Source organism: Schistocerca americana, chromosome 3, assembly GCF_021461395.2.
Source record: "Schistocerca americana isolate TAMUIC-IGC-003095 chromosome 3, iqSchAmer2.1, whole genome shotgun sequence".
In the NCBI taxonomy this organism is placed as follows: domain Eukaryota; kingdom Metazoa; phylum Arthropoda; class Insecta; order Orthoptera; family Acrididae; genus Schistocerca; species Schistocerca americana.
This window is the reverse complement of record NC_060121.1, coordinates 266625868-266641734: the sequence shown is the minus strand read 5'-3', so window position 1 is coordinate 266641734 and position 15867 is coordinate 266625868. Positions and strand designations below refer to the sequence as shown.

The 15867-nt window shown below is 42.0% G+C and overlaps 1 protein-coding gene across 2 annotated transcripts in view; it reads right to left on the bottom strand.

The window, feature by feature from the left end:
- The window catches only part of LOC124605511 (E3 ubiquitin-protein ligase Ubr3), a 297916-nt gene that overhangs the window by 203239 nt on the left and 78810 nt on the right, over window positions 1-15867 (bottom strand). For both annotated transcript variants that reach the window (XM_047137248.1, XM_047137249.1), the window contains exon 7: window positions 13372-13600. In XM_047137248.1, coding sequence (XP_046993204.1) covers window positions 13372-13600 — 229 coding nt within the window. The remainder of the gene's footprint in view (window positions 1-13371; window positions 13601-15867) is intronic.

Sequence of the window (15867 nt, the reverse complement as noted above, 5' to 3'; positions counted from 1 at the left end):
GCCTCCTGCAAACTGGTATCCTATGGTGACAGATCAGTTCCCATCTGGGATCAATTCACAATAGTCACAGCCTAAAAGCATCTTGCCACTTGGCTTCTTAATCACTGACAAGGTTCAGGTTGTCTCTGAAATGGTTCCCTTCCAGCAACTCTACAACCTTTGTACCACTTTTGCCTTTATTTTTGAATCTGGCCTGCAACACACCTCCAATTTCCAGGCTCATATCTACTTGCATCCTGATGTGGTGCCTTGTTTCTGCCAAGCACGGCCCATTCTTGGCTCCTTACAAATCACCATTAACCAGGGACTCACTGGCTCTATGAGGCTGAAGTCATTGAAAAATTTAAAATGAGTGCTTAGTCCACACCTCTGTTAATGGTGAAGAAACCCAGTGTCTCCCTCTGGTCATGCAGAGTCTTTAAATCAACAATCAATCCCCAGGCACAAATTGGATGAGGGGTCACAAAGTACTGTGATTACCAACACTACATACGGCTTACACAAATACAAATGTTTGTCTTTAGGGATCTCTTCCACTCAGGCAATTTTCCAGATATCTGGAACAGTTGACCATGTCCATTACCCATTTGCACTAACTATGTCAACTACTTTACTGTTACTGGCGCTACGTGTTGGGACCATCTGTGAACCCTCTGCACCCTCTTCACAATCTTATGTGATGATAAGACAAAGGACTGCTTAGACAAATGCCAGTTTTTCCAGGAACAAGTCGAATACATCAGGCACTTGCTAAACAAACAAGAGATCCAACTCAATGACCATAACACCACAGCTATCGACATGCTACCTTGCCCCCAAAACTTATGAGAGATGCATACCTTTTTGGGAAAGGTGAATTATTAATTTAAGTTCCTCCCATAGGTGGTCCTTACATGAATCCACTAAATCATTTGTGGATGACTGCTTGCAAGTTTGCTTTCATACTGCTGATGCATATGCTGAGCTTGGCACCCTATCTTATATCCTTTTCACCATTGCGTTCACTCATTATGGCTGCAAATGTCTAACTGTGTGCAAATGGTACAGTGTTGGCACACTGAAATAACGATGGACCTTAGCGATCAATTGCCTACACATCCAAAGATACCGACACCCACCCAAAAGAACTACTCACAGATTGAAGATGAAGCTTTAGCAATTGTTTTTGCAATTAGAACATTCCATATTTACATATTCTGGACCAAGTTCACTTTAATTACAGACCCAAAACTGATGGTAGCACTTTTTGGGCACCACACCAGTCTTCCAAAATGGACAGCATAAAGGCTCCACCATTGGGTGCTTTTTCTCAGCTGATACGTTTATACTATTATACCATTAAATACCAGTCCACAGTGCAACACAAAAATGTGGAAGCTCTATGTCACTTACCCACAGGGCCACGACTAGGCTTTGATCAGCAGAAAATCTCATGTTTCCATATACACACACGGATTGGGGGGAAAATCCTGGTTCAGTTGCCCAATACAGCTGCATGAACCTCTAAACACACGCGCCATGGGCCAAACTTACAGCAGGTCATGCATCATGCGCTCTACAGGGGCCCACATTCTTTTCCAAGAATATCAATCCTGAGTTCCGGGCCTGTGCTGTCATTACTACCGCCAGTCAGTCACCAACAATAGCCACCTGCAGGATGCAGATGCACACTGTATTATCATCCCAACCTGCCCTCGGGTTTTACTACTACTCCATCATGGGCACTAGAAAATGTCATGAATCAAAGCACAAGCACAGTGACATACTTACTGGCCTGGTATAAATGAGGGTGTGCAAGAGACTGTACAGCTGTCTGGCTTGTGCTTACCACAGGCCACAGGCCTCTCCACTTCAAACTTTCACCCCTTGGTCCACTCTCCACTCTGTCTGAACCACATTCATTTTAACTGTGTTGGCACTCTTCTGGGCTCTATGTGGTTAACAGTCATGAACACTTACTCTAATTACCTACATGTATTCGGTAAACCACAACAGATGCAAAAATTAGTGCACTCATCCAGATTATAGGCATCAATTTAGTCATGAACACTTACTCTAATTACCTACATGTATTCAGTAAACCACAACAGATGCAAAAATTAGTGCACTCATCCAGATTATAGGCATCAATGGGCTTCCCTGAACCATTGCGTCCCTGAATCATTGCATCAGACAATGGGCTCAAATTCATGCCAACAGCTTTCGACTGCATCTGCACGTCCAATGGCAAAAACGTCTTCTTAGTCCATCATTACACCTGTCCTCCAATGAAGAATAAGAATGCATGGTATGAAAGTTAAGCAGCAAATTTTGAAGAAAGTGGGACCACGACCACCACCGCCGCCGCCACAGTAGCAAGTTTTTCTTCATAATTTTTCGGCAGCTTCTGTGCAACTGAAGTTCGCCTCTGAAGTGAAAAACCCCAGTGCTTCATAAACAGATCAATCCAGCTGCGACCAGCCTTAAAATTTTTGACTTTTTGATCTCTAGCAATTTCATGTGCCTTAATTTTTAAAATTTCGGTGTTCACAGCCAGGAATTTCTCATGCTGTTCCTTAACAAATTCATTTAAAATCACTTCTAGTGCATGATATCGGCCACACTTTGGCCTACTAAATGCTTTCCTGCTATTTGAAAATTCAAATAATTTGTCTCTCTGCAGTTGCCATCGCCTGACCTTGCTCTCATCAGTCCCATATCGCAGACCTGCAGCACAATTAGAACTCTGTTCCTCAAAAGAAATAACTCCCCTCTTGAATTTGGCACTATAATGAAAGTGCTTCATTATGGTTCACTAACACCAACAAGCAATAGGTGCCGCTACGTGAAATCTTAATGAGCCACAGCGTATCAACTCATGCAACAATCCTAAAGCCTTGTGCATTGTTGGTATTTTTGTGTAAAGAAATTTATTTTTGTTGCTATGAATATTTGAAAGTCTTCCACTTACTTCGCACTCGGTTCTAAGCCGCATGCGGTTTTTTGGATTACAAAAACCGGAAAAAAAGCGCAGCTTAGATTCGAGTAAATACGGTATATGAAAAGTTGATTACAAAACAAGCATTTTTTGGCTAAGTAGTAACTGGACTATTCAACTTAATCAGAAACTGTCTCACATTATTTTCTTTTGTGGCTCAGATGAATATGCCAATGACAACTACCACTCTTTAGCTCATGGACAGACAGCAACTGTAATTTTTTGTTGCCTAAGTTACTTGTGTTCAATAAATGCTGCTGGCCCTAAGTGAGCGCTATAATAAACCTTTCATGCATAACTGTGGCACTTTTGATGATTTCTGTGGTACCAACGTACACTAGCTGACAGTTACAGGGGCTACAGTTGTCCTGTATTTTGCATAGCCTGATACAGTTACTAATATATTTTCTTCATCTATTACTATAAATGAATTAGATGACAATATGTAATAATGTTTTTGTTTTCCTTATTCTATTTCTTATCAAAAGGTGGTCTAATTTGGCCAAAACTGGTAACTGCAATTAAAAAATGTTATATAGGTCATGTTTTGTTCACGGAATCTATTAACCAGTTTCTTAGTGAAGTACACGACTTCTTTCAGTTGTGTACTCAATGAGATCAATACTTCCTACAAATTCTCTCCTCATCCTACAGAATGATTATCATATACCCACATTCTTTACTTTACACGTTAGGACATACAATAATCCTAAAACCACTATGGGAAATAGCCAACATATAATGTACTGTAGAGCATTTACGAAAGCAGGTATTTGGTAAATTATGAGCAGGGAAAGGCAAAGAATACATCGTGGGCTCAAAAATTTGCCCTCTATCTGTGCCACTCTCTGTGCTCCTGCTGTTTTCTCTCCTGGCAGCTGAAGCATACTCAATTTGAAGACTCAGATTATTATCCTCTCTTGTGAAGTTCAGAAATGTGTCGTTTGTTCATGTAATATTCGTTGTTTCCTTTACATCACCTGTAATAAAACTACAATACCTGAATAGTATACACCATGCCTGCACAATCACAGAAATCAATTCTAAATGATAAAAACATCCAGAAAATCCCACAAAATAGGAATGGCAAGAATGATATTATTGCATACTGTGACATGCAGTACACAGAGATTAATCCTACCAACAGCACTGTTATTTGCTAACTAATTTAGGCTCTCATGATCTTCCTGTTCTTTACACATGCTGATATCTCCATCGCTTGTTTTTATTTCAGATTTCTCTCTCTATCCTCTTCCTACTTACCGTCTGTGTTGTCATATTGTCAATATATTGATTTTTCATTTGCTTTCATTTTACTTTACTTAATTTTTAGGTTTATGTGCAGCATCAAGAGGGGTCGTAGTCTTGCAATTGGCTCTTATTTTTGAATATCAGACTCATCTCTTGATGTAACACAAAACCTTTGAGAAAACTTCAGTTCACATACATGTGATTGTTAATCGTAATGTCATCATTTGAGAAGACCTTAATAATGCCAGAATTCTTCTTCTTGTGCTTTTGTCTCGCATTGGTGCAGGTTCAGCATTGTTATTAAAGGACTTAGCATAATTTAAGGGGTGGCCAGATGCTCTTCCTGTCACAACCTCATTACCCTCTGGGACGTAATGTGTTTATCACAGCAAAATGCATGCAGTGTCACACATGTGAAAGTGGCTGAAAGTTTTCTAAATGTTTGAAAATTGTGTAACTGAGGTGAGACTGGGGTACCAGCCCAGCATTCACTTAGTGGTGTTGTAGCGGCCCCTTATTGTTAGAGGGCCCAGAGGCCCCTTATTGTTAGAGGGTCTGCAGAACTGACACGCAAGATGGGTTGCTAAGTCCCTTTCAGCAGCGCGGAGAGAAACATCACCAGTGGACAGAAACAATAACAGACTTTCCAAATAAACATGTAAGTACTTAGCCAGACAACATGTGACAGTGTTCCACCAATCGGAACTCATACGACTGATGTAGCACTCTGCCGACCTGGCTTTATAAGCACGCTTAGCCCAGCAGACCGGCAGGGTTTACCAACAACTAGGAACAGCACTGGCCAGTACTTACACCGTCCCTAGCCTTGATTCACTCACCGTAGTCTTGTAGTAGCACATTGTCTTTCGTAGAGTAGTTTGCGGTCAGAATTTTCTTCCATTGTCTTGTTTTGTCCATGTCTGGGTCAACATGGAAATAAAGCAAGGGGGAAGCCGGGACAGAAAATCGGTGTTTGTGTGCCGCTCAGAGGTGCGGTAGACAATATCGAAGTCGAATATCACCAGGAAGAGCGCCCAATGCTGGAAGCGGCACGTCATCCAGGTGGGCACTGTAGCACCCAGGTGAAACAAACAAATGGCATGTCATCCAGGTGGGCACTGTAGCACCCAGATGAAACAAACAAACTAAAGGTTTGTGATCAGTCTGCAGCGTGAAATGACAACCATACACGATATCGTAGAATTTCGTCAGGCCAAAAACCAGTGCCAAAGCTTCCTTTCCAATTTGACTATATTTGGCTTCAGCATAGGTTAATTTTTTGGATGCAAAAACCACCGGCCTCTCAACGCCGTCGACAACTTGCAAGAGGACCGCACCCAGGCCATAGTCCAAGGCAACGGCGGTGACGATGAAGGGTAGGGAAGGATTGTAAGTGGCCAGATAAGGAGGGTAGGAGAGAGCTGACTTGAGACATGTGAGAGACTGCTCACACGCTGTGACCCAAACCCAACGGACGCCCTTATTCAATAACCCGGTCAGGGGCGCCGAAATCTCAGCGGCGTGGGGTATGGAGCACCGATAATAGTTGATTTGACTGACGACGGACTGCAGTTGCTTCACGTTGGTGGGAGAAGGCAGGTTTTTAATCACCTCGACACACTCCTTAGAGGTGTGTAGGTTGCGGGCATCAATCGTGAACCCAAGATAGCTGACCTCTCATGCAAAAAAGTCACACTTTTCTTTTCGGCAACGCAGGTTAGCCTCGGAAAAAACTTGAAACAGCCGATTCAGCTTGTCTGCGAGGTCCACCGTGGAAGAGCCACCGATGATGACACCGTCCAAATAATTGGCTGCCTCAGGCACCTGACATTGGAAAATGGCGGGGGGAGGGGGGGGGGGGGGGGCTGGCAATGCCAAACGGGAGGCGGTTGTACCGGGAAAGGCTACACGGGGTATTGATGACCAGGATCTGCTGCAATTCCTCATCCCAATGGCAGTTGCAAATAAGCTTCATGCAAATTAATTGTGGCAAAAAGGGTTGAGCCCGCATGACGTGTGAGTATGTCATCCACTGATTGGAAAGGATAGGCATCGATGACGGACTGAGAATTGACCGTGACCTTAAAATCACCACAGATGCGTAAAGTACCATTCAGCTTCTCGACTATTACAATAGGCGTCGCCCAGCGACTGTGCGCGTCGGGAGAAAGGATGCCTTCATCCTGTAAACATCACAATTCACCCTGGAGCCTGTCTTGGAGAGCAAAGTGACTGGGTAGGCCTTAGAAAAACGAGGAACAGCAGAGGGAAAAAGCTGAACATGCATGGTGAAACCCTTCACCCCTGGTGTGGAGGACGAGAACAACATGTTCAATTTTCTGAGCAATGGGACGAGGAGGATGAGAGAATCAACACCGCCTGTACTGCATTCTGCGCTGATAAAAATGTCCACACCCAGAAGATTAGTAGCGCCAGGGGATCTGACCGCCAAAAACTGAGCGCTGAAGGAAGAGCCGTTGTAAGAGATTTGTGTGGAAAAAACGCTGTTGACAGATATAGAGTGATTACTGAAACTGCGCAAGGTGCGAGTGTACGGGGATAAAGCGGTGAGCCCAAATGTTGGTATGTGGCACCATTCACAATAGACACACATGATGGTGTGTCAATTTGGAAGACCACCGGAATATGCACAACCTCCAAGGTAATGAGAAAATGGGCAACCGATTGAGAAATGATGGAGAATACTTGGCCGTCAATGGAATGCGAAGCATCCAGGGTGTGAGGTGATGATTCGTGGCCAGCCTGTGCATCTGCAGGAAGCGCGGTATCGACACAATGTTTCTGTGAAGGCGGTATGGCCTGCTCGGTTGGAAGTCATGCACCTTGCTCGCCGGTGGGGGCGCTCTGACCGTTGGTGAGTCCAGAAACAGTCCGGACAGGAGGGCGAAAGACTTCCTGTCATGGAGTGGGTCAACAAATTGATGAGACTCCTGCTCGGCACTAGGCAACTGGCGAGCTGCGAAAACAGCTGGATCAAGATGCGGTTGTTGTAGCCGGTGAGACTGTTCAAACACACAAATGATCAGTAGACAGGTGTCAAGGGACAAGTCCTGTAACTTCGAAACATCAACCCAAAGACCCTCGTCTGGTGTGTGGACCACCACCAAACCGTGGATCAACGAAGAGGCATAAGACTGCTTGTAGGCAATGTTGGCACACACGAATTTACAATCGCGGGAGAGACCTGGAGCATCGTAATCCATTCCCAATAAGTCTGACCTGGAGACTTTTGACAAGAAAAGAAAGTTTGACATAATTTGACCATGGTTCAACAGATCTATCAAAAGCCAGAAACATTAGTGGAGCCATGTGCAACGTGTTCAATTTATCTCCGATGGAATCAACCCTATGGGCTACTTCTTGCAACGCTGGCGAGTGAGAGTGAATTTCTGGATGTGCGAGCATTGCCTGAATCTGTTGTACAGTTTCCACCAAGGACTGAAGAAGCCCTCCCGGTTGGTAGGAAAGAATTAACAGTCAATTTGAACACACTTTATTACAATTAAAGAAAAGACTCCTTTTTGGTGTACAGAAAGTGGAAATGTGGAACAAACAGATGCGGTCCAGCGGGCCACTGTCCAGGATCAGACACTGCAAGCTCTCTACCACCAAATCGCTGTGGGTTAGCCAACCAACCGTCGTAGCGTCCACAACGCAGAGGTCCAGCACTTTTGGGATCATCGGCACAGTCTCTTTTTCCACTGTGGCGTTCTCCTTTAGCATAGTGATTCAGATGCTCCCCAGATGGTCATATCACATGCGTTGCACTGCCATGTCCCCTACCTTCTCCACACTGGCCACTGGGGCATAGTCCTCTCCAAACAGCTGGTCTGCTGACATCTTTATTGGTGCAGTATGGATAAAGACATTGCCTCCCTGCCAAAAATGTCAGGCAGCACCCCCACACCAGTATTTCTTTTTCGTGGCCAGATGCAGCTACTCCATGGGAATGTCTCCATTTGGATTTTGCAGAGCCGTTTCATGGTTCCCAGTGGCTCATACCGATTGACCCCAGCTTGGAATACCCTTACGTCTCCTGCATGATGAACACCATTTCTGCCGAGACTATCAAAATTCTACGGCGCCTCTTTGAAGTCGAAGGACTCCCCAAAACGATTATTATGGATAACGGTCCACAGTTTACTTTGATTGAGTTTAAGCAATTCTTTACTACAAATGGAATTTCCCCTCGTCCAAACCACCCCATTTCACCCTACATCAAATGATTGGGCGGAACATTTCGTGCAGACATTCAAGACCCAGCTCGATAAGCTGCTGAGCCATCACCTGCTGGAGCAGGCCATGCTTCTTTTCTTGGCTATGTACTGCGCCGCCCCCAATGCCGGTAAAAGTTCAGCAGAGATACTTCACTGTCAACCATTCCGCTCCCCCTTATCTGTCCTAGTTCCTGAGGCTTCTCACCCTCCCACCCGTATGCCGACGTACTCCTTTCTCGTCAGGCAGGACCTTCTCTCAACCACAGATGCACTGGGTGCCTGCCGTCATCACCGAGCTCTGCGGCCGGGCGATGGCATCTCTCCGGTGCGCCAACTGTTCCACCGCCCACTGGCAATTCAACCAGCTCTGCCCCCATCTGGTGGATCACAGCACCCAAGGGAAGTTGCCAGTGCCTATCGCTGACCGCCCTGTGGCGGAACCTCTGCTTCCCCCTCTGCCTCCACCACCAGCTGCCCGTGCTGCGTCGCCACCTCCCACCCCTGCCTGCCACGAACCCACGGACATCAAGCACAATGCCCCGACTCCTATGGATGTTTGTCGTGCTGTGCCTTTTTTTCGTAGAGGGAGAAATGTCATAGTGACCTCTTATTGTTAGTGGGCCCGCAGAACATAAACGCAAGATGGGTTTCTAACCCCCTTTCAGCAGCACGGAGAGAAACATCGCCAGTGGACAGAAACAATAGCACACTTTCCAAATAAACACGGAACTACTTTGCCAGACAATATGTAACAGTCTTCCACCAATCGGAACTCATATGACTGATGTAACACTCTGCCAACCTGGCTTTATAGGCACGCCTAGACCGTCAGACCAGCTGTGTTTACCAACTGCTAGGAACAGCTCCGACCAGTACTTACGCTGGCCCTAGCCTTGTATTCGCTCACCGTAGTCTTTAAGTAGCACGTTGTATTTTTTAGAGTAGTTTGTGGCCAGTATTTTCGTCCATTGTCTTGTTTCCTTATCTGTTTTGCTATCGCACAGTTGTGTTTTTTTTCTGTTTGTTCCACATTTTGTTCCAAGAAGGTGTCTTTTCTTCAATTGCAATAAAGTGTATTCAAATTGACTGTTAGGTCTTTCCTAACAACCCCAGGACATTACAAGTGGGATGTGAGGAAACTGACTAAAAACCACATCCAGACCGGCCAGCACACTGACCATTGTCATTAAAATGACAGGCTGATTCGGTCTGGGGTTGGTGCATCTCCCCAGCCTCAAAGCAGCACTTTAACACTCATGACTATCCAGGCATCATCTGAGAATTGACTGGGATAATTACCATTTAGTAAGTGGTGGGTAAGAAAATACATCATACAAAACAATGCTAAATGCTTCCAAAGAAAACTACTTAGAACAGATAGTTTAGAAGCTCACTATTGATGGTAATGGTAGATATAATAGGAACAAGTAGACCTGATCTCTTTGAGAATATCAGTACTAAAACTGCTATCAGTGACAATGAAGCTTTTGTACCAACAGTGATATCATACGTATTGCTCCTACACAGATAGTGAAGACAAATTAGGCTAATCACAGCGAGCACAGCGGCATTTAAGCAGTCAATCTTTCTGTACTCTATTACTGTATTTACTCGAATCTAAGCCGCACTCAAATCTAAGCCGCACCTGAAAAATGAGACTCGAAATCAAGGAAAAAAATTTTTCATGAATCTAAGCCGCACCTGAAATTTGAGACTCGAAATTCAAGGGGAAAGAAAAGTTTTAGGCCGCACCTCCAAATCAAAACAAAGTTGGTCCATTGTAATATGAGACACAATTTAGGTCGAATGAATGATGATACAGCTACAGTAGTTTGGTTCGAGTTGTAAGCTAACCAGTTAAGCGTTACCAGGTAGCCATTGCTAAGCATCAGACACTCTGTCCGTATTTATAAGGGTACCCTTCCTTTTTCACGTGCTTCGTCTTGTTTCAATTGATTGCTTACTTTTTTTTTTATCTGATAAGTGCGGTTCTCTTTGTTATAGGTGTTAACATCACGCTAAGCTGAAAATGCATTACTGTACTGTGTTATGCATTGTTTGTCACATTCTGATAATGAGTGTTTACGACCTGTCGCTACTCGCGGCATGACTTGCTTTTGTGCACGCTACTGCAGCTTAAAAAAGAGGAGAGGAATCGCCTCATTAGCAAAACAATGGCAAGAGACTGCTATTTGTTGTTACTTACACTGCTGCTTTCTTTGATAATGATCAACAAGAACCAAATAATAGACTGCGTATGATAGAAGATGTTCTGAACAAGAGTTTAGCGAACGTCTTTCTCCGTTTGAAAATCTTTGCAGATGCCTCTTTAGTACATTACATTCTGCACAGAAATTAGAGTCATCTTAGATTTAAAAATCTAGTCAATTGCCGTGCTTCATTTCTGACTGTATCACTATTAGGCATAAGAATAATACGAATATAAACATGCATGATATGTATAGGCCTATTCTTCCGCGTTTACTGTTGTCTCACTCTAGTTTCGTAGTTTATTAGGCAGACAGTATTTAAAGGAGATATCAGCATACACGAAAGAATACATGGCAAAATGTTTATATTCGTATTATTCTTATGATGAAGAGAATAGTGCATGTGATTCACAAGTCATAAAAGTTCCAATTAGCAACCATCTCTTCCCACAGGTAGGAAAAAATTCAGAACGTAGAGTTGGCCAAACTGACAAACATTCCAAACAGCCTTGCCATTCGGATTTTCATAGTACATTGAAATGCTGATACATTCGAAAATTAACAATACTTCGTTGGATAATGTATGAAAACGGAGTGGTCGAAACTCGGGGCAGAGAAAAAAGCTCGTCTTCCACCTTTTTTTTTTTTTTTTTACTGACGCAGAGGTTTTGGCGCCAGTATTTATCTTTGTGCCTGCAAAGCATGCCTGTGTAGCGCTACATACATTCGACGGCAGAAGTTAGTTGTGGCCGGCACCTACCAACATTTTTCAGAACTTCTGCTTACTTTGCACTCGATTCTAAGCCACAGGTGGTTTTTTTGGATTACAAAAACCGGAAAAGAAAGTGCAGCTTAGATTCGAGTAAATACGGCAATGAATTTTGATGGGAAAAAATTTTGATGTGTGACACCGTGAACACAGTGGGAAGTACCCTCTGGTAACCACTTCACAGTGCCTGTAGAGTATGGATATAGTTGTAAATATTAATTTCTATACCATTTTCCTAACTTTCATTTATTTTTCCAGCTCCCTCTCCTCCTCCTACCCTGGAAACCACTTTTTTCTTTTCAACCTTGTTATATTAATTTTTCTTTCAATTGCAATTGCACTTTCTCATTTATTTCCTATTAACTTTCTCTCAGTTAAGCGTTTACCTTTGATCTATAAAATACCAGCAACTCATTATAATTCTGGAATTAAGTCTTCACTGTCAACCCAGTGTTACTTCTTAACAAATTTATGACTTTCCCGTTTTTCTTTATTTCCTAAAGAAGTTGTGTAGCTACCTTTTTCATTCTCTGTTTCCTTTCTTGACCCAGATGATGCAAATCATGAAAACCACAAAAGTTAGTAAGTCAACTGTGTTTTGAAATCACTGTTAATGAGTGCTATTGAACTTATAACTCTTTCAGTAGCTGGAATGTATTGTTTAATCAGTACAAATTAGAAAAAGGATAAATAATTTGTGAAATCATATGCAAATTGCAAATACCACAGCAATAGTTACACAGAGATTGCAGTGGAACTTGGTGGCTAATCATACTTCCCCACACATTCAAAATGCTCTGCACTGTGAAGAACATAATCTGATTTCTTGAATGTGTTCAGAGGAAATATATTTGTAAGATATTTTATATTAAAAAGCTGAAAACCCGGCTCGATTGCGAAAAAAGCACCTACTGTTAAGTGTTAACCTAGGTTTCGGCGTAGATAACGACACCTTCTTCAGAACAACAGTTGTTCTGAGGAAGGTGTAGTTATCTATGCCGATACCTGGGTTCACACTTAACACTAGGTGCTTTTTTCGCAATTGAGGTGGGTTTTCAGTTTTTTAATATATTAACCAATGATTGCTGACGCGCTGCGATGTTGAAGGTTCTAGTACAACATTTGTTAATTTTGCATGCATTTCCTCTGAACACATTCAGGAAAGCAAATACTATTTTTCAAATGGTGTAGAACATTTGAATGTGTAGGGGAATATTTTTTTACAAAATGTGCTTGAAACATATTTTCCATAATAATTTACCAAAATGGCAAGGCAGAATAAGTCAGTGACATCACAAAAATTCAAGTCATATATGTATGACCATATTGCAATGTGATTCACTTTAGTAATACTATGAATAAAATTCCGTGAATCACCAAGACAATCACTTCCCTGTGTACACACAGTTTCACTTACTCAGACTGGGGTTTGTATGCTAAAAAGCATTTAATTTGCTGCACACTACTGAAAACTAAGATTAAGAAAAGGGAAATTCAGCCTGCAACATTAATTCTCATCTGCATAACATAGATATCCAAGAGAAAATTTCAGAGTTAAAATTAGTTTATGAGGTTCTTTCTCCTAATTTTCTTCTATTGCACCAACAGAATTCAATTCATCAGTTTTCTTACACATACTTATGTCCTCTTCTTTCAGTCACATGAGTTATGTTTTATGTCTGTTTCAAGATGGACTCTTATTTTTCAATTATATCTTGCTCAGAAAGTCCTTCATTATTCCATCCAGCTGTAGCTAGTCAACTTGCCTCTGCCTCCACCCTCCCCCTCTCTTAACCATTATTTATAAAAAAAAAAGTACACATCAACAAATCCAAATTTCTGATAAAATGTTGTCCTAAGTAGATTACTACTTATTTTCTATTCAAAAGTGTCATCTTACAATATTAAATAAATTTATTAACTTACCATGCAAAGTATTTGGTATAAGTATCTTTGCCATCATGTACTTCAAACTAATAACCATGACATGCAGCAGATTCAGATTCTCTGCCATATGGAATGCTAGGCATTCATTAGAGAACAACTGCACACTAACATGAACAACTCTGTTTGATAAAGTATCAGGATCTGCTGAACGTTCCAGCATCATAGAGATTCGACTATAGTGAAGGACGAAGGCTTCAGTCAGAGCTTCCTGCAAATAAAAAGGAAACACATTACTTTCTCAAGTAAATGTTCCTTACTCTTCTAAAAGACTTCACATGGCAGTATCTAGCTACTTATAAGAACTGGTTACCACTTACCTATAGCTGACTGATGAGTGATGCACACAGAAATACACAAAAGAAAACAGTATTTATACTAGCTTTTGAGCTCTCTAGCAAAAGTACACACACACCCACCCAATGTACACACACACACCCATGGCATACATTTGGGTATCTGTGTCATTTGTAGGTGAATGTATGTACTTTTGCTAGAGAAAGCTAAAGAAAATACAGTTTTCTTTTGAGTGTTTCTGTGGATCATACTTCAGTCAGCTATAGGTAAGTGGTTACCTCTCCTTTATTTTGTGTATTATTCCATCCAGGAATTTCCATTATTGGTATACATATAAGCACTTACAGATACATTTAACAATTAATCAAACACAATGGTAAATATAACACTACAGTGAAATCATTATCAGTGGTGACATTAAATTTATACTACACTTATCCACTCCATTTTTGCTTTGCCTATGATTCACCATAACAACCAATGGTTTAACAAATACTCTCTCATTTTTTCTGCAAAGGTTATTAAAGAGTGTGTTCCACACCCATTTAGAGAATAATGTTCAACCAGTTGCAGTTCATGGCAAAAGTTACAATAAACAATGCCTACAATACTACAAAAAGCATAGATTGCTACACACCATAAAAATGACACACTGAGTTGCAGACAAGCACAATGAAGAGACGGCTACACTGAGCATTCAGCCAAAGCCCTCTAGCCCTCTTCAAGAAAGAAAAGAGAACACACACATATTCACACAAGCAAGCACACCTCACACATACATGATCACTCCCTCTGGCTACTGCAGTCAGAACTCTGGCTGGAGAGAGGGGTCTCGAATGCATGAAGTGCGCACACACGCACATATCCATCCACACATACAGACACGGCTTGTGTCTGTATGTGTGGATGGATATGTGCGTGTGTGCGAGTGTATACCTGTCCTTTTTTCCCCCTAAGGTAAGTCTTTCCGCTCCCGGAATTGGAATGACTCCTTACCCTCTCCCTTAAAACCCACTTCCTTTCGTCTTCCCCTCTCCTTCCCTCTTTCCTGATGAGGCAACAGTCTGTTGCGAAAGCCTGAATTTTGTGTGTATGTTTGTGTTTGTTTGTGTGTCTATCGACCTGCCAGCGCTTTTGTTCGGTAAGTCACCTCATCTTTGTTTTTTTTATATATATATATATATATATATATATATATGCGCGTGCGCACACACCTTCTTTTCTTTTCTGAAGAAAGCTTTGGCCAAAAGCTTAGTGTTTCACATTCTTTTCATTGCACCTGTGTGTAACTCAATGGGTCACCTCTACCGCGAGTAGCAATCTATCCTTTTCATAATATTGTTGATCTTCCAACCTGGACTTTCCACTATTCGAATAAACAGTATCTATCATATGGACTCAAAGTAACACTTGGATATCATTTCAATGACTAGCAGAGAAGATCATACTTGCTCACGGAATTTCAATGAAGTTCACAATCTGTAACATTGTCCCCACAACTGATTATTGGCCTTGTTTCTAAGTCAAAGAGAAGGCTTGAACAAATCATTACCAAGGTTCTGTGGTAAGCTAGCTTGTGACTTCCTTGACTTGTGCCAAAGGGTTGAAAACTATTGGGTCCCTCTGAATGGATGACCTGTGTACTACACATCAGAGGCTCCTACCCAGTTGCGTACATTACACACATCATTTTCTTATATTGGATGAATCACAGTCCAGTCCAGATAATAATAGCAGTAGGAAATTATGAAGTGTTAGTGTATGACACACAGAAATTTCGCCCACAAATGAAAGTATCCAAATAGTAATGATAAATTACCTGGGCATTATGAACAAAAAAAAAATGGACTGAGTGATTGGATGAAAGCACGTGTACCATCCACCTACAAGAATAGTAGCAGAAATTATTCACAAAAGCAATGTCAAACCTCTTAACATTCACCTGTTGAAGAATCTTAGAACACAGTCTGACCTCAAACATAATGACGTAGCTCTAACAGAATGACCTCCTCAATGCCAACCAGCAAGGAATCCAAGAAATATTATTCATGCGAAAACAACTCTCACTTTTCTCAGATGACATCCTAAAACTATGGATCAAGGCAATTAAGGTGATTGTAGTATTTCTTGACTTCCAAAACGTATTTGACTCGGTACCACAACAACGTTTATTGATGAACA